General features: G+C 45.6%; 1 protein-coding gene across 4 annotated transcripts in view; it reads right to left on the reverse strand.

The window, feature by feature from the left end:
• Positions 1 to 18,754, reverse strand: part of ERG (ETS transcription factor ERG) — a 250,015-nt gene that overhangs the window by 92,528 nt on the left and 138,733 nt on the right. Inside the window, exon 1 of one of the 4 annotated variants that reach the window (XM_047875269.1) lies at positions 17,940 to 18,058. The exons of the other annotated variants lie outside the window; for them this stretch is intronic. Within the exon in view, the coding sequence (XP_047731225.1) occupies positions 17,940 to 17,957 (18 nt within the window). The 5' untranslated portion in view covers positions 17,958 to 18,058. Of the gene's footprint in view, positions 1 to 17,939; positions 18,059 to 18,754 lie in introns of those variants that run through there. 4 annotated transcript variants of the gene reach the window in all.

An 18,754-nucleotide genomic window follows, 5' to 3' on the forward strand; every position in this document is an offset into this window, starting at 1 on the left:
TAAAAAGTCTTCGACGGGGAGCAAAGCCTAGTGGATCACTCTGTAGAAAAGAGCGGGGTCCTGGCCCGAGGGAGGCGGCCGCTTCTGACTCTGGCCTTTTCACAGGAGTGCTGGTGTAAGTGGCCCAATTGTCCCCGCTGTTTATGAGCCCGAGCCTTCGTAACACCCCTGAAATGTATTCTCCTAAAGATGTTCCCTGAGATAGGACAGCCCTGTGCATTGTTTCACTGCATACCGCATTCATATCCCAGAGCAATCCGCCCTTCTTTTAACGGCTGATGACAGCTCCAATGGCTGGGCGAAAATCAGTTGAAGGAAAGGGAAGTCTTGTCGGAAATGAGATTAATCTTGTAACGAGTGTTCGGCTCTGATAACCCATCTGGGCACACAACTGCTTAAACCGGAGAGCAATTAACCTTCACCCGACAAGCTCTGTCCAACCGTTATAAACATTAAAGAGACAGAACCCTCCCCTCCTCCTTGTAGACTAAACAACCAGATTTGAATTCCATGTAAACGGCTTCTTTCTGCAGATGTGTTCCGATGACAAAGGCCGGGGTCGGGGGGAAAGGTGGGTCACAGCTCTGCTGGTAACTCAGGTAACCCGGGCCTCCCAGGGAGCCAGCAGAGGGGCATTTTTATTTTTTTTTATTTATTTATTTATTTATTTATTTATTTATTTATTTATTTTTTGGCATTTTTAAGTAAGATCACTAGCTTTAGGGAGGTGCGCTGAGTTACTTTCTTGCAGGGACACACTGCCTGCTAACAGTAACACGACTTGGGTGGTTTCTCTTCTTTTCTTGTTCTCGTGGCCCACAGTAAGGCCCACTGCAACTCAGTTCCTCTCTTCCAAGCACGCAGGCATCCGAGCAGGTGAACGCGTCTTGTGGTCGCAGAAGGGAGATTTCTTTTTTTAATTTTTTGTTTTGTTTTGTTTTAATCTCTGAGAAGTTATCAGCTTTCGTGGAGTGCCAACCTGTGATCTTGCCTTTATCGGCGTATGTTGTAACCAGCCGGGCTAACCGAGCGGGCCACGTCAGACACCCATGGTGACGATAACTTGCACAACCCTGAAGAGAAATCTCTGAGGTCACTTCACTCACCACCCAGGCAACAGCTTTCTTGAGCATTCTTTTATACTGAGCCGCTGGATTGGGTTTATGGACATGATATGAGTAATAAACAAAGGATAAGACCCTGGTGCCCTACAGGGGGTTACAAACCAAAGTGGGCCCATAACACACCCCACGGAGCATTTGAGAAAGGGTGTGTCAAGTACATGTACAAAGTGACACAGAAGGTGGATGTTCTACATAACTAGCTTGTCTGCTAGTGGCCCTGACCTCCGATTCTAAAAGAATTAAAAAAAATAGCAGGGGTGCCTGGGGAGCTCAGTCGGTTAAGCGTCTGACTTCGACTCAGGTCACCATCTCACAGCTTGTGGGTTCGGAGCCCCATGTCGGGCTCTGTGCTGACAGCTCAGAACCTGGAGCCTGCTTCCAATTCGCCGTCTCCCTCTCTCTCTGCCCCTCCACTGCTCACACTCTGTCTCTCTCTCTCTCCTTCAAAAACAAATAAACATTTAATAATAATAATAATAATAATAATAAAAAGGGGGTGGCGCCTGGGTGGCTCAGTCAGTTAAGCATCAGACTTTGGCTCATGATCTCTCAGTTCATGAGTTTGACCCCCGCATCAGGCTCTCTGACTCCCTGTCTCTGCCCCTCCCCGGCTCGCTCACTCTCTCTCTCTCTCTCTCTCAAAAATAAACATTTAAAATAAATCAATAATAAAAGGGAAAAAATAAGAGCATTCACTTAGCAAGTTCTAAACAAATTTCTCTCTCCCGAGGCCTCAATCCCATCTTCACGGTGGCCAACGACCACTCTCGGAATACTCCAGAGGCTAACCTTAGACCTAATCTTATCCCTCGAGCCCAGTTTCCTTCTCCGGTGGGTAAGTGGCGGTATTCAAGGTCTCATGGATGTTTGCACATGACAGGGCGGGTCTCATGCTGGCCTCTAGTAACAGAATGAGTGACATGGTAGAGGGCAAGTGACATATCACTGCCATGGGGACAAAGTTTCCTGGCCACAGAGTCCTGTCTTCATGGTCCACATCTGCGTGCTCCCCCGTGCCTTTTCCTGCCACCATTGGGCAGGAGTCGTGAAGGACACCCAGTGGGACTGACCCCTGCCTCCCAGGGCTTTACATCACCTGTGTGTTTGCAGCTATGCGAGATGCACACAGAAGATTCCGTGGGTCCGATTGTCCCAGTCACACTGGGAGCTTTCCAGTGTCTTAGCCCGAGGGGAGGTGGAGATGTGCTGGCACACTCTTCATCCGGAGGGGCCATCGCGTGTCTACTCGAAGTAGACAAGGGCACGTCCCAACAACACAACGGGAGCGCCTGACTGGCTCTGAATTAAAATTTGCATGCCTTTCCCAAGAAAGTCTTGCGCAGCCTTCGGCATCAGCGTTGAGATGAAGTGCAATTCTTCGTTTAACACCCTGTCCACTTCACAAGACGTGACCCCAGAACAGTGAGGGGCAGTTCACATTTCTGGGCCCAAAATCCCCTGTCTATACCCCCAGCAGACAGCAGAAGACAAAAATGGAATCCTGGTGCCCGACACAACGCCATTTTATGAGTTTAGTCTTAGGGCCACGGAGGTTCGACTTGAGGGCCTTAGTGAAAAAGGCCACAGGAATCCCTTCTTTCTGTAAGATGCAAACAGCACACTTAATCCGCGAGTCTGGACTGGGCCGACGGGGAGCGTGATTGGCTGCCTGCCTGCGTAGGCAATTCCCCACGTGATGCTGAGGGGTAGTGTGGCTGCCCCAGCCTTGGTGTGCGTCTTGACATCCACCAAGTAAAACTACGAGATAAGGGAAAACCACAGCATCACACCCAGTATCTTGTGAAACCGAAACGGTGCAGGGTGAACGCCTGTCTTACAGTGATTTGTTGGTCTGATCATCACGCTGGATTTAACGGTGTGATGGTTGCCATTCACGCCACGGAACTGTACATGTTCATGCTTTTCAATGAAGCCAACCGCATTCACACATTCCCGGACAGTACTTACACACAAGCATGACGCGCGAACCCCAGCACCAGCGCTGGGTTATGGGGATTATTGGCGAGCGGCTTCCCTGCTCTTCCAGAGTCCGAGAGAAGTTGCCGACTTTAGACCTGCCTTGTCTCCTTCCTGCCTGATGGTGGCCCCTGCCCATGTCCACCTGGAAACCTCAGGATATGAGCTGATTTGGAAATAAGGTCTCTGTAGATTTAATTAAGGCAAGGATGGGGGTAAGATCACACTAGATCAGGGCAGACCCTCAATCCAGCAAGAGCACCCCCATAAGGGACCAGAGAGGACAGATACGCAGAGAGGGTGATGTGAGGACAGAGGCAGAGTTCAGGTGATGTGGCTACAATTCAAGGAATGTAGGCAACCATCTGAAGCTGGGAGAGGCATGGGGAGGACCCTCCCTCAGAGCCTCCAGAACGAACTCACCCAGCTGCCATCTTGATTTTGGATGTCTGGCCTCCCACACGGCAAGAGAATAAATTTCCATTGTTTGAAACCAGCCAGTTTGTGGTTACTTCTTAGGCAGACCCAGAAAACGAATACGCTACCTGTGGATGCTGTTTCCAACAAAATTTTTGCCATTTACGGGCACTCTATGGCTCACTATCTGCCTTACGGTTAGTGCAGTTTCCAAAAGCACGTGAGTATAGGCTAAGAATTAGATACATCCCTGGTCACAACAACCAGATAGCCTGAAGTTTCCAGAATAATGCTAACTTTGCCAAATTCTCCACGCAAACTCCTTTGTCTGATAATGCCCTGATTCTGCTTAGGAATCTGTCTGCTTGTACCACTGGGGAAACAAATGTCTGGGTCACACTCTAATGAAAGTCATCATCGTGCAAGGAGGTTGTCTTCACAAACATCTTTAAATCTCTCAAAATTTTACTGGTTTAAAAAATGCTGTTAGAAGTTAAAAAAAAAAAACAGCCAAGGGAAATTAACATTTATTTCTTTAGTATTTTCTCCATCCAATATTTGTGGGCAAACGAGTCAAATTATGATTGCTTCATGTATATTCTCTCTCCCCAACAAAATCCTCATTCTCTTAAGCATTCCTTTTAATTATTTTAGAAACAATTAAGACTGCACAGACCCCAAACTTAACTGGATTGAAAAACACTGGACCCCTAAGATGGCCAATCAAGTTTCATCTAACTTTTGGGTTCCCAAATAAAAGTGTTTTCCCGCCCTTTTCTTTGACAAGGCAAGAAAAATTACAGTTTTTTTCTAGGAGAGGGATCAATTGAGATTTCTTTTATTCACATATACTGCCAAAGATGTACTGCACTCAGGGAAAGATTTCGCTACACATTTGGTCGTGTGTTCGTGTGTTCATTCATTCAGCGAACATCTATGGGGCAGTACTCTGTGTACCAAGTACTGTGTGAGGTTCAAGAGAAACCACGATGAGCCACATTTGTAAATCATCATCAATTTCTAAGTGATCAAGTTGAAAAGCAGCTCACAGAAAGCAGGAATACTTTAGGTTTTATGATACATCGATCACATTTTCTTTGGCTTATACGTAATGCCTTAACCAGTAAGGCTCACCAAGTTAAATGATATGTGTGCTGCACTTAAAAGCCCAGTAAGGAATCCAGGTTTATTTTCTGGCTTTGGTAAGTTGGTCGTTAATTGCTATGAAAGTCAATCTTTACCAGAAAGCAGACTGTCTTGCAATCGAATGCAAAGGACTTAGGTATTTCTGAAAATGTTGTATCACATCATACCCTTTGCAGGTGTCGTGTGTAATAATTACAGGGCAGTAAGAGCTGCCCGATTCCCCGGTGAATACGGAAGCCCCCAGTGTGAACCAGTACATGGGATATCAGCATGTGTCTTAAGAGATTAACCTGCAGCTTCCCTGAAATTTCAAAGGAACCGCTGCGGTAACAGACAAGAGAAACAAATAGTGCCCGTCATAATTCATTAAACACAACTCTTCATTTCTTTGAGCCTAGAATGTCTATTTGCATAAAGGGTTGTAACAGTTGGACACAGCGATGACCCGGTGCGAACCTCGGACACATGACCACTGATAGATGTTGTCACTTAGTGAAAGCGTCAGTACTGCTTGGTTTTGTCTCATCGGGACAAGCGTCCTGTAACAGAGCGCAGGCTCCAAGAACTCTATTTCTGCCTCTGGTTTTCAAGCAGAACGCATCTCCCACCATGGCCCAGCAGAGACACATGCACTTACCGGGCACACGCTCACCGATGTTCCAATCACAGTTAGATCCTGGACACAGCCCCACGATCATCCCACCTTCCCACACATGGGCGGGTTATTTGGGACACGCAGGCTTATGTCTAACATCAGGCATTCAAATATAACACACGGGCATTCAAGACATTGGTCCCAAAACACAGTAATAATCCTGTCTTCTGATCAAGAAGTACATGGGGCGCCTAGGTGGCTCAGTCGGTTAAGCATCCGACTTCGGCTCAGGTCATGATCTCGTACTCGGTGAGTTCGAGCCCCGCGTCGGGCTCTGTGCCAACAGCTGAGAGCCTGGAGCCTGTTTCGGATTCTGTGTCTCCCTCTCTCTCTGACCCTCCCCGTTCATGCTCTGTCTCTCTCTGTCTCAAAAATAAACGTTAAAAATTTTTTTTAATTAAAAAAAAAAAAAGAACATACTGGCTATGGTAGCTGATTCAAACTAGCTCTTGACTGGACCCTCCAGAGACCAGCTGTCGCTGCCCACTGCAGGAATGCATTCATTCATTCATTCATTCATCGAAAAGGGTAGGGAGGTGACAGCGAACACCGTATAGTCCACCATCTTGGTTTTTCTTTGGACCCTCAAAATCACTGGTGTTTTGGGTTCATGAGAACCCAGCCCCGTTCAGCTGCTAAAAGTTTAGGTACCATGTTGCTTGAACCATTTAATGAACCCCTGGGGGTAACTCCATTATGGTGTGTTTACTCTCCTCAAAGAAAGCATGAGAAAGAAGCAAATGATATTCACTTTATCTCTTTAGATGAAATAGATCAAGGTCTTTTTGGATAAATATCCAAAGCATATTGGAGGATTCCTTTCGAAAGTCGAACGTCGAAACAAACACAGTCAAGAACCGATTACTTCAGAAAAAACACACAAGATGTGAGAGTAAATGAAATACTAGGAACAAGGCTAGGGTGGGCAACCAAAGAGCTCATAACGGTGAACATTGTTTTCACACAGATGCACGTTACTATTCAACGCACATGCCATCGAGATACAGGTGCTATTATCATTACTCAATCTATCCTATACATGAGCAAGCGAGGCGCAGGAAAGTGAAGTCCCCTTGCCAGGGTAAGATGACGGGTAAGGACTTGCCCAGCCAGTCTGATTCTGCTCCATAATAAGAAACGGGATCCTTAGGTTGGACTCTAATCCTTAATCTCTAAAGGGGATCACGAAACGTTCAGCCCTTACTCCTCTTTTCTTCTCCATCCTGGAATAAAGGCAGTGAGCAGAAAAGGATTCTCTAAGACAGATTTAATTTCTCAAATGCTATTATCCTTATTTAAAGAATATACGTGTGTGCATGGAAAAAAAGACCAAAAAATCCAAAACGTGCCATGTCTTCACAGACCCTTCATGGTGCAATATCAATCATTTTAATTTCCTTTTCTAAACGTTTATTTTCTAAATCCTACAACAGGTGTTTGTGAAATGAGGGGAAAAGAACAAAGGTGTTGTTGTTGTTGTTGTCGTCTCAACAGTACGCTATTCGTGGGTATATTGCACCTGTGTCTGCTTCAGGCCAAAGCAAAGAAAAGAAAAGGATGAAACAAGACACAACTAACCACAATCCCCAGGCAAGCAGTGATGATGTCCAGGGAGGACGGTGGTCGGGATGGGCTCCATCTGGCCTCCAAGTCAAGTCTATCTGCTGAACAGCCCTGCACCAGCATCCCAAAACTGTGATTCCAGCCCTTACCAGGACCCATCTAGACTCAGATGAGAGAGGTCATTTCGGAAAGAAGCAGAGTCGTCAGAAGGTAGCATCTGGAAGGGGGCATGTTGGGGGATGCCTCGGGGAGCTTCGCTAAAAGGTAACGAAGCTGCACAACACAGGTGCAGAGGACGAAAGCGGTCTTCCACTCGAACAGGAGGTACCCTAAGGTTGTACGGTGTCTTCCAACAGGATGAGCCAAAGTATATAAACACTTGAGTCTTGCAAAGAAACTATCTCTTGGGGCAATTTCACGTCAACTCGGAGTAAATCTGCATACTGAGTGACTGCAGATAAAATCATTAGTGAATATTCATGTAGGAGCATCTTCCTGAGACATGAGTATATCTCACCATGTCTCGAAGCTTCTCAGGGTCAAGGCTAGCCTGCCTCCCCACCTGGAAGTCATCAACAACTATGGAGTAGGTCCTGGGGGAGGAGCCTCCTGGACACTGTGCTCTTGTCATTGCAAAGCAGAGCTCTCAGGCACTTTCGGATCGTCAAAGGAGGTGTTTTACACCCCGTGATGTGACCCAACAACGAATAGCAGCTGGGTTTTCTGATTATTTTCGGAACCTGTAGGAGGTGGAGGCTTCCGTGTTTGCAGCATGTGAACATCACTCTTTGGAGTTTTGCCTGCGCTTGAGTTGAGTTGAGTTGAGTTGAGTTGAGTTGAGTTGAGTTGCTTTCAGGTGCTATTTATTTTGTTTGGTTTATTGTTAAGTGCTACTGTTTGTTGACTTGGTTTATTATTTTCCCTTACAAAGGGCCCGGTTGGTAAGGGTGCATCCTAGAGATGAATAATTGATGAGTCCCTATTGTTCAGTGTTTGTGTGCTGTGGTTTTATGTGCTTTGGTTCAAAGGACCTAAACAATGCATTTGCTGGAACTTAATAACCGGTGTGAAATCAGCACAGGGAACAATCTGTGCACTGAGATTTTTGTACCCAAATCTGGCGATCTCCGCTTGACTGAAGAAAGCAAAATCCGCAATGACCCTTCTTCTAAATAACCACAGGAAAAAAAAAAAACCTTCAGTGGAATCTCAAAGAGGCTTATTCCCAACTGCAAAGGCAGCCTCACGCATCGTTCACCGTGATTCACAGGAGACTGAGGTGCCCACTCTCGACCCACATCTTACAGGCGCATCTGGTCTGGTGACACTTACCTCCATCCGCACAGCACACAGACAAGGGCAAGAATGAGAAAGAAGCACTAAAACCGTTACTTTGGAAACCCTGGATTTTCAACTGCTTCGAGACAGAGCATTCTGCCAGAAAATCTGTAGCAACAGGTTTATTCCCCTGGGGGAGGAGGGAGTGGGTAACGAACCACACATGCTCTGGGGAAGTCTCCACTGGGAGCCCTTCCTGCCATCGGTGTGCCTCTGGCTGGGCTGGCTATCTGTGTAGGAAGTGAATGCAGGAAGTATCTGTCTACAAACCCTTTATCCTCAAGGTAATTGCTGCTGCAGCATTTTACTGTTTACCAAAGCAGTAAACATGTGATCTAAAAAAAGATGTTTTCCATCTCCAAAGAACCGGGCTTAAAAAATATATATGCACGCCTTTTCACAATCAGCTTCTTATCAAAACTGTGTGCGGTGTGATGGTGCTTCCAATAGAAGTGAGTCAACAGGAACAGCTTTTTAAGTAGGACAGGAGGTACCCCGTGAGGGGTGCCCAAGGAACAAACGGTGGGCCTTCTTCATCCGGATGCTTCTCTAGCAAAACAAATTTTATTTCACTTCTTAGCTTAACTCCGCCTTAACAGACTTCATGGTTTCTGACTTCAAAGGCAACAGTCAACAAGACGATCTGTGTTAACTCGAATGGGTGGGATGGATGATGCCCAAGTCAGGTAATTCACAGCGTCACGTGTATTTGGTCCGGGCCAATATTCTTATTGTACACGTGACTGTAAATACACTTCTAACTCAAAGAGTCCCCGTAAGGTGAAGTAAAGTAGATGTGTGGCTACTGGTTTTGATGACATTTACTACTGGTTTTGATGACATTTACGTACAGTCTTCCCCGTATGTCTTTATCCCAGATGGAAGGCCCCATCCCCAAGTCCTGGGAGAACACAAGCAGTCGAGAACATGGAAGGAAGCAGGTTCCAGAGGAACCTCTGAGCACTCGGTGCGGGTCGGAGGGTTCTCTTCCTTGTTACTGTTGTCCCTCATGCGTTCAAACCCTCCTGTTGGGTGATCAGCTATTGCAAAGAGGGAGAAGGAGGAGGGAAGGAGTGTGAAGGTGAGAAGAACAAAGAGAAGCAGAGAGCGACAGGGCCCTGAACATCTTCTCGAGGAGGGGATGTGCACAGACTCAGCACCCAGTAAATCTGGAAATGACCTCCAGCGCAGATAAAGCGCTAAGCTGAATGGAGAACTCACCGCCAATAAAAGTGTTTACTTCATCCTAGAGGAAGAAGAACACGTTGGAGGAAAGTTGGCTATTTGAGAAAAAAAAAACAAAACAAAAACCTGAATTCACAAACTGTTACCGCAACTGAAAAGGGGAAAAAAGAAAACGCTTTTGTGGATTTCCTGACCTTCGTCGTAGAAGAAAAATTTATGTGACTCGAGTGGATAGTAAAATTAGCTAACATTTACGAAGCACTTCATAGGCACTCCATCACGTTCAGTCAAAACTCAGCAGAACCCCGGGAGGTAGGAACTCTTGCTAGCCCCCTTTCACAGGTGGAAAAACCCAGATCTCGTAAGTGAGGCGAGTACTTGTCAAGAGCGAAGTGCTAGGAAGGCCATTCCCAGCTTCCCAAGGAGGGGGTGGTAAGACCAGCAGAGGTGAACTCACCTGCTGGCTCCCAGGGCATCGACCTAAAGCCCCAGCCGCCACGTCCCGGGCCAACCCTCCCCTCTGTCCCCTCCCTTCCCCTGCAAGCAAGATAAGACCGATGCTTTCCCCACGGAGGCTATTTTAAGGATCTGTAAAGACCCAGAGAGTATCGGTGCCTCCCCGGGCCTGAGATAAACACAGGTTGTGCTAGCTCTAACCTCTAGGCTTCTGTCGATCTTTGGAACATCAGGCAACACACACATACAACACAGATCCCAGGAGCACTTCGCAATATTAAGCCACACACGCTGTTTTGGTGTGTTTTTTTCTTTTTCTCTTTAACTTGGAGCAACGTCTTGGGAAATCTACCTCGAATTGAGACACAAACTAATTGTGTTGACAAATTCTGAAGTGTTGTTTCAACCATTTCCTCTTCCTCAAAGGTGAGTATCCCATGCATACGGGTTCAGTTGAAAAAATAAAATTCAGTAAGACCCAGTGGGACCCAAAGGGGATGGGACAAGGAACTTGCTACCGGCTGATGATCTGCATGAAGGCCTTCCTTGGGGGAATGTGGGTATGAGCACCGGGCGGGGGGGGGGGGGGGGGGGAATTGTCTCTTCAGTACAGACACTGTGTCAATACACGAAGAAAACAAATCAATTTGCTATTCTGTAGTTGCGTGAGGGGAAGAGAGCTGTTCAATCAAGGTGGAATGTTTTCAAGGCGACTCTGTTAAATTCAAGAGTGCAGGTTCTACGTACGATGCGTTATAAACGTTCTTTGCTATTTTCTCCAGAATTGGACACGCATTGTCTTGAACAAAAAGCATTGGAAGCAACAGCCCTGACGTTCATGTTATGATTGGAATATGATGTGGCTTTTAAAAATAAATAATTTTGCTTGGCCTTGGCATTCCTTTGCTACATGTCTCGGGACTTATCTGCGCGCAACAGCAGATTATTGTTCTTCCCAGAGTTTAATCCCACGAGCACCCCTGCTGAAAGACTTGTAAGGGCCTGATGGAAAATGGAGCCGCAAGTTCATTATTGATGCCAAGGTGAGAGCAAGGAAGCTGATACTTGGGATGAGGAAACTTAAGTCAGCCGCTGATCTGGAATCTGGAACCGCTGCCCCTTGGATATTGCCAAACATGGAAAGAATTCTTGTCACCGAGCACATACAGATCGGCGCTGGAGTTTCAGCTCTCGAACTTTCTGGCATGTTACCTTGATGAGTCACCAAGAGTAGAATAATTATTGCCAGTGGGGTTCTTCACGCAAGAGGAGTAACAAAATTAGGCAGTTATGTTTAATAATTTTCATTATTCCACTATTTAATGTATCACTAGGTCATCTGATCCATCGTTTCTCCGAATAGTCATTTAATATCGGAGGCTAGGGCAAACAGAAGGAGAAAGAGAGCACATGATGATAAATTGAGGGGAGACAAATGAATTTGTGTTACTTGAGCGAGTTTCTTGGCCTCTCAAATCCTTTACCCTTGTGTGGACAAAAAGCTAGTAGAATGAGTATCTCACGAGATAACGTGACCGCCCAGCACAGAGCCTGGCCTTTATGCAGTTACAAGGATGATGTTAGTTCGGATTATGAACTCAAGATACAAGAGCTAGCTCTTCAAAAACGTTTCCCTCTGCTCTCTTCAATGGCAATTGAATTCCAGTTACCCGATTTTTCTTTAACTAGAGAAATAGCACTAAAGACCTACGACTTCTATCTAAAATCTACAATAATGATTAATTACTCTGCCTTCTTAACTTTCTCTTTGTGACCTCAAAGGATTTTCATTAAAAAAAATTTTACTATTTATGGACCCCCGACATTTTGCCAGTCGCTGTCAAGGACGCCAAAGAGATGGACAGATGGTCACCTAGAAGGAGTTCTGAGGCTCACGTGGCTGCACACATGACGTATTCACAGAACAGTCACACTCGCCAGCACAGAGTGGGGAGAACGTGCTGACAGGAGACGATGAAGCGTAAGGGAAAAGACAGAATGAGGAATGATCTTCAACTTTAGAAAACATGCCTCGGCCAAGTTCAATAAGGGGAATGTGTGGGAAATAAGTTGGATCAAACAGGATGAGGGCACGAATAAGAAAGATCCAGAGGTCATAGTGGCTACCAGTTGAAACAGGTTCATGGCAAAAAAAAAGAATGGGTATTATAACTAAGGACACACAAATAACAATGAGATTCCAGTGTTAACTGTCAGAATGGCAAAGAATCGAAGACTAAAATAGGCAGAGTTGTACTGAGTGCATGACAGTGGCCTCCTCTACGTCTGGAGGTGGGAACCGGTACGATCCTTCTGAGGAGTAAAATGGCAAGTTTTTTAACTGGCAAACATTTGATTTTATTTATTTAAAAAAAATTTTTTTAACGTTTATTTATTTTTGAGACAGAGAGAGAGACAGAGTATGAGCAGGGGAGGGGCAAAGAGAGAGGAAGACACAGAATCTGAAGAAGGCTCCAGGCTCTGAGCCGTCAGCACAGAGCCCGATGCGGGGCTCAAACTCACGGACCGCGAGATCGTGACCTGGGCCGAAGTCGGACGCCCAACCGACTGAGCCACCCAGTCGAAGTCGGACGCCCAACCGACTGAGCCACCCAGGCGCCCCAATTGGCAAATACTTTAATTCGGCAGAGACTTGAAAAATACGTATGCCCACTGGCCCAACAGTTCCTTTTGTAAACACGAATACCAGTAATGTGAGTTAAAAAACAAAATTAGGTCGAGAATATATTGCCAACTAGTGAAAAACTGAAAGCAGTATTATTTTCTATCACAGGATATTGGCTGTATCAATTGTAATACTTATTTTAGATGAGATCTGATGAAGCCTAAAAATTCTTATTGAAAATGTTTAGCGACCGGGGGAAATTAATCTAAACTAACGTCAGCCGAGAAAACCTAGATGGAGACTCAGGTAGGGAACAGGACAGAGAAGAACACAGGATAAGGACAGCCACCAAATGTTAGTCATTGTCTCTGGCTGCTTGGGATCAGGAGCAACTTATATTGACTTTGTAATGATTTGTTTTTCATTTTCTCTACAGTGAGAATGTTTTATTACTGCACTTTGTGCAAAACAAGAAGGTGAATTTTTCAAAATTAATGAGAGAACAGAAGAGTGGAGGCTTTGCAATATTCCTCTCCTTGCCCTAATCAGGGGCAAGATGTGCTCCAGGCCTCTGCCGTCCTTCAGCAAAGCAGCAAACAGCCTCCGTCCTCAGAACCGACCTAAACCAACCCCCTGACCAGCCACACCTTGAGTGACCCACTGTATGCTCTACCTGCTTACGTGTTTGGTTCCTGCCCTCCTGCACCCCAACCCCCGCCAAGCCTCTCCCCCTCCTGCCACCTCCTGGCTTGCTGCCTCCCAGACCCAGGTGTCACCTGCCCTCCGTAGGAGACCACGGTACTGACATGTAGAAGTGACCCTGTTCTCTCTGAAAGCACTGGAACAGGGACGGTGTGGCTCTGGGCTTCAAAACTAAAGCAGGACAGTGAGAAATCGAGAGAGAATTGAAAGCAGGGCCAGAAAGACCATGCAACGTGTTAGGAAAGGTTAAATCCGTTTGGATCGTCTGACGGCATCTGCCTTTTATGGAGCACATCCTAGAGGCTCTAGAGACTTCAATTCATACCAGCACAAGACAGGATAGCCATTATAAGCCCATTTTACAGGTGAGGAAATTGAGGTCTGACAGCTTAAGGCCCTTGCTCAGGGTCACGTGACTAGTCAGGCTCCAAATGCAGGTGAGTCTATAGCCACCTGATACAAGAAATGAAATCTCAGGGCCATGTGACAGAAGCCCAGGGCAGAGAACGTCCTTCATCCTGTTGGGACAAATGGAGGAGGTGGGTCCTGTGGCATTCGAGGTGTCCCCTAGCCCTGAAGAAAAGATCCTGCCAAAGCCGAGACTGCTATCAAACACTAGAAGGACGTGGAGACTGTCTCTGTGAGACCCGCGTGCCGGAAGATCTCAGACCACGGAGAAACTCTCACAGTCCTGGCTTTCCCACACCTCCTGTATGGTCATTCTCTTCTGCATCAGCCACGAAATCAATGTACCTGCTGGGATGCCAAGGTGGACTTTTCTGCTTTGGGTCGACACTTCTACGGAGGGAATCTTACCCTAAGTTCTAAACACAGAAGTAATATTCTCCTGAAGGCATCAGCAATGGTGGCTTTATTAATTTTGTAATTATGTACGCTTTTTCAAGAGACCTAAACAAGCCTAAGTATGGGTGTATTTGCAGGTGTTTTTTTTTTTTTGAAAGAAAGGTCTATTTTGCAAAGTAATAATAATAATGATGATGATGGTGAAATAATCATTTGAAAGAAAGCATAGATAATTAAGAGATGATTCTGGCTTCCAGAACATTCTCTGAGAGCACTGTGGTCCTACGTACGCATATTTAATGGGAAAGAACCCAAAAACGTCGTCATTCCCTGTTCTCCTTTCCCTTGTTACCGAGTCGGGGCGCTGAGCGGGCACAGGTGCGTGCACACACTCAGATTGCTAGGGACCCATGCACACACTCAGATTGCTAGGGAGACCTGTGCTCCATCCGGGGGTGGGAACAGCCTGTATGAGAGAGCTGCTCACAAATGCAAACAGCAAGTCACTTTAAGATAATGGCCTGTACTTCCACTTTTAGGCAAGGACAGACCATCAGGGCCCCTGCTCCGCGGACATGACATTTACACAGCAGGACGGCAACATTTTCCTTCCACGGCCTGAACCCCCTCCCCCGCCATCCAAGTAATAAGGGATGAAGCGATTCTCATTCTGCATAAGCCAACGGGCCAATGAAAAATCACATGCCTAGAGCCATTCAACTCATTAATCACACGCACCAAAATCCTAGGAGATGAACTTTCTTCACATAACCCTGAGCTTTTTACCAACTCTTCCTTCACACATGATGGCAAATATTCAGAGGGCCTGCTATGTCAAAGCATGAAACGTATAAAAGAAGCAGGATGTTTTTAAATTAACACCATGTTTGAATCATCATCAAACCTACCAAACTCTGCTGAATCAAAGTAACTTCTTTAAACAACTAATTGAAACAGTGATGTGTGCTCCCTCATCAAGCCTTGTAACTTTCCACATCCTGTCTGTTTCTAAGATGCTTTTCCATCGGCCCTGCTCTCTCCTTGTCCTTCAGTGTCAGAGCTCCGTGATAATGGAAAATCCCCACATTCCCACTGTAATCACTAAGGATCTTGAAACCCTAGGATCAGGGATTGTAACATGGGGTTCATGGGCCTCCCCAGGAGTCCAAGAGTTGAATTGTCCTTGGATAGAATTAGCTTCTGTTGTCATTCTAAGCACCACATTCTAGGCATTTAGAAGCATTTTTCCCCAAGAGGGGACTGCGGGCTTCATTAGACTTCCCGAGTGACCCAGCGCATCACGTAAGGACCCGGGAAGTCTTTGGGAGATTGGATTAAAAGTCCTAACCAAAGCACAAGCAAGGTCCAAGGCTTAACAACCAGCTCCTTGGAGTCTGTAAGTAACACAGTGCTGTTCCGTGGGGAACAGGGGAAACGGGTTACCCCTCAGTACTGTCTTATGGTGCAAAAAGCAAAAAGCTTTTTGTGGTCCCCCATCTGGGACCACTGACACTGAATTACCCATGGGGACATCATCCTTGATGCTTACATGTTTCCGTGAGAACTCTTATAACCTGATCTTAAAATTCACGGACACTTAGAGACAAACAGGCACTCTCAGGTAAGCTCCACAAATTCCTTTGCTTCTTCCAATGCATACTTTTTGTTCCCAGTTGCAAACACCAAGGGAAAATGATGGCGAGAATCACAAAGACAGGAGAAAAACATTTAGCTTTTGCATAGTGCCTCACAAGGTCTCGTAAATATTAACGCCAAAAAAAAAAAAAAACTCACTCCGACGGGGTGTACTAAATTCAGTGCATCTGATGCTTAATCGACTAATTGATTTATTTATTGAAACACCACCACCAACAAAAAACAGAGTGCGTTTGAGACCAGAAATTGCCTGTATGACAGGCTGTTTCCTAATTCCAACGGACAGCCATAATTTTCCTTATGCTAATTTGAGCTCTGCACTCACATAATTAAAACTGCCGTCAACAGACTCAGGCCGCCTTTTTTCCACTCTATAAACAAGTCTGTAAAATCATCGCATTACTTTACCCAGGAAGGCCAACAGAACATGTCTTGAAGGAAGTTACCTATAAAGAGGGGCTATTTTATTTGAACGGAGGATTAAAAAGAATCCACTTGAAGTCATTTTAAAGCTCACCTGAGATAATATACGATATACAGACAACGCAGTGTCATCAAATGCTGAGGCAAGCAGAGTATCTTAGACAAGTGAAAACTACGACCCAAAATTTATTCTAGAAGTCACAAAACATCCAAGTTTCAAAATACCTTCGTATCTTTAGACATGTATACTTTAAACACTATTAACCCATGTGTATGTTTTGCGAAACATAACCCACAGTCTAAAGGGCGGTCTGTCGTTTCGATGTCCTTCAATACACTGATTTTTTTGGAACCCGCACAATTGCACCCAAGCTCTTCAAAATTTACAAAGAATATTTGATTTAATTGTTATTAAATATGGACATAATTAAGAGAGAAAATAAGAATAAAAAGGGCAGCATTTTGCATCATACAATCGAACAATTTCTGCTCACATAGTTGAAAGGGTTACATCAAACCTCCAATTTTAAAATTCTTTTCTATGATAGTTTCAGCAGCCTCAGAACCTTGAAGCCAGAGAAATAAAAACCTCTGCAAGGTTAGTCATTGATACATGATTTTTTAATACATATTATCGAACATTCCTTGAAAAAGAAAACATCCTTTGAGAAGTGAACACGGAACAAAACTTCTGAGACACAGTTCATAGGGTGGGTATTACTCATAACCTCTAATGCCAACATTTTGGACACCAAACCAAGGAAGATTTTTGAAAACGCCTTGGCTCAATTCTGGGCAGACTTCCGTATTCGGAAGCTTTGAAATGAACCAAAACCCTTGATGAAAACACCACCAAACGCTTCTCACCTATAGGCAGCAAAACTAAAGACACACAACTAACAGAGCTTTCTTTTTCTTCCCTTCAGTATGTGTCTGCTGCTGATTTTTCTCATTCCTACAAATGTCACCCAGGCGGAGTGGCCTGGAAAATATTCCAACAGTCCACCACTTTATACACCCCATGCCGCTGCCCTGCACTCGCCATTAAACTGGCTTTGTTTCCAGGAATTAGGCCGCGTTTAGACTGCATCTGAAAGGATCCACCTCCCCATGAATTTCTATCAACTAGAGACATTTGCACGAAAAACACAGCAGACCGCATACCCCAGAGCGAGAGAATCAACCAATAGGCCTCGGCTCTCCCATTCCCGCAAACCAACCCTGACGGGCAAGAACGTTTACTCGCAGCGCGGAGAGGAGTAGCACTTTTATTAAAGATCAACATGTAACCGAACAAACCGAATTACCACCCTTTGAGTTATGAGAACACTCCGTTCTCAGCACGAAGGATCCAAGAGCAAGTCAACGTGTCCCACGACCAACCGCCACTCGCCCGGCATCTCTTCGTGGCCACTGGGGCCGGCTAGCAACCCTGATGCTCAAGGAGTCATTCGAGAGCATCCAGAAGTCCACCATTTACAAGCCCATCTGTTTTTCTCCGACCCTTCCCTCCAACCTCTCCGAGTCCATCACCTTCCAGCAGATAACACATCCACACCCCGCTAGGGATAGTTAAAGAATATGAAAATTCAGACGCGCTCCGAGAAGCCTTTGCAAAAGTCATCCACAGCCCTCAACAGTGAATTTAGAAACCCCAATTTTTTTCTGAGTTTGAAGTTTTTAAGCCTTGCGGATGGTTGGAGTAGGAAAAAGGAAATTTACTAGGCAGTGCAGAGGAAATCTTGTTGTCCTCTATTGTGGCAGTGGGGGTGTTGCCCAATCCGGACTTATCTGCCTTGATAAAGGAAACCAAAGAAAAAGTAACAAGCACAAGGTTTTGTCAAATGAAAAGGAACCCTCTCCTTACCTTAATAGTGCTGGCCATAATGCAATCAAGTTTATTGATCGTTAATAAATGTTAATAATAATTATTGCTTCTCTCTGACCAGAAAGTAGTTTTGATGAGGTTGTTTAGAGCGGATGAGATCGTGCTAAGTCTGGGAAATGAAGTCAGCCAATGGCAGGAAGAGGTTTCTATTGGTCCTGGCTGCCCAGCCCGAAGAAACAGGATATTTGGGAGTGGAGAGATAAGGGACCCTGAAAACAATGTTGTTTTTCTTGATGATATGCAGCCAGGAGATTTCTTTTTTTTTAATTAAAAAAAAAAAAAGGCATCCATTGCCCGGGACAGGGACCCCCACGGCAGGTGTGACTTGTGCCACCACACGACATGCCACACAGAGGCAGGATGCAGACGTGGTGGCACTCCTCATGGCTTCACATGTGCCGTGAGCACTTCGGGACGGGGGGTGGAGGGCCCCCGACAGCCGGGTGCCAGGCCTTCTGGGCCCCCACCTCCCTGGACCTGCCACACGCCTGCCACACGGGACTCGAGCCACTCATCCCCACACACTCCCCGTTCCGTTCTCCCAAATGGAAACGTTGCAGGTAGAACTTATTTCACGTGAACGTATTTGCTTGCTGATTTGTAACGGCCTGCCTTGATTCAACATCTCAAGTGACTATTCCCAGAAGTTTCATTTTCTCTTTCCAAGCACATGTAATTTTTTTTATTTGCTCCACAATAAACCAGTCGAAAACACACAAAGGCTCTAGAACTAGGAAGGTAAAGCAAGGCAAAGAAAGGGAAAACTAAGCCCGTCAAATCCTGATCTTTTAAGT

This window comes from Prionailurus viverrinus, chromosome C2 (assembly GCF_022837055.1).
Source record: "Prionailurus viverrinus isolate Anna chromosome C2, UM_Priviv_1.0, whole genome shotgun sequence".
Taxonomy (NCBI): Eukaryota; Metazoa; Chordata; class Mammalia; order Carnivora; family Felidae; genus Prionailurus; species Prionailurus viverrinus.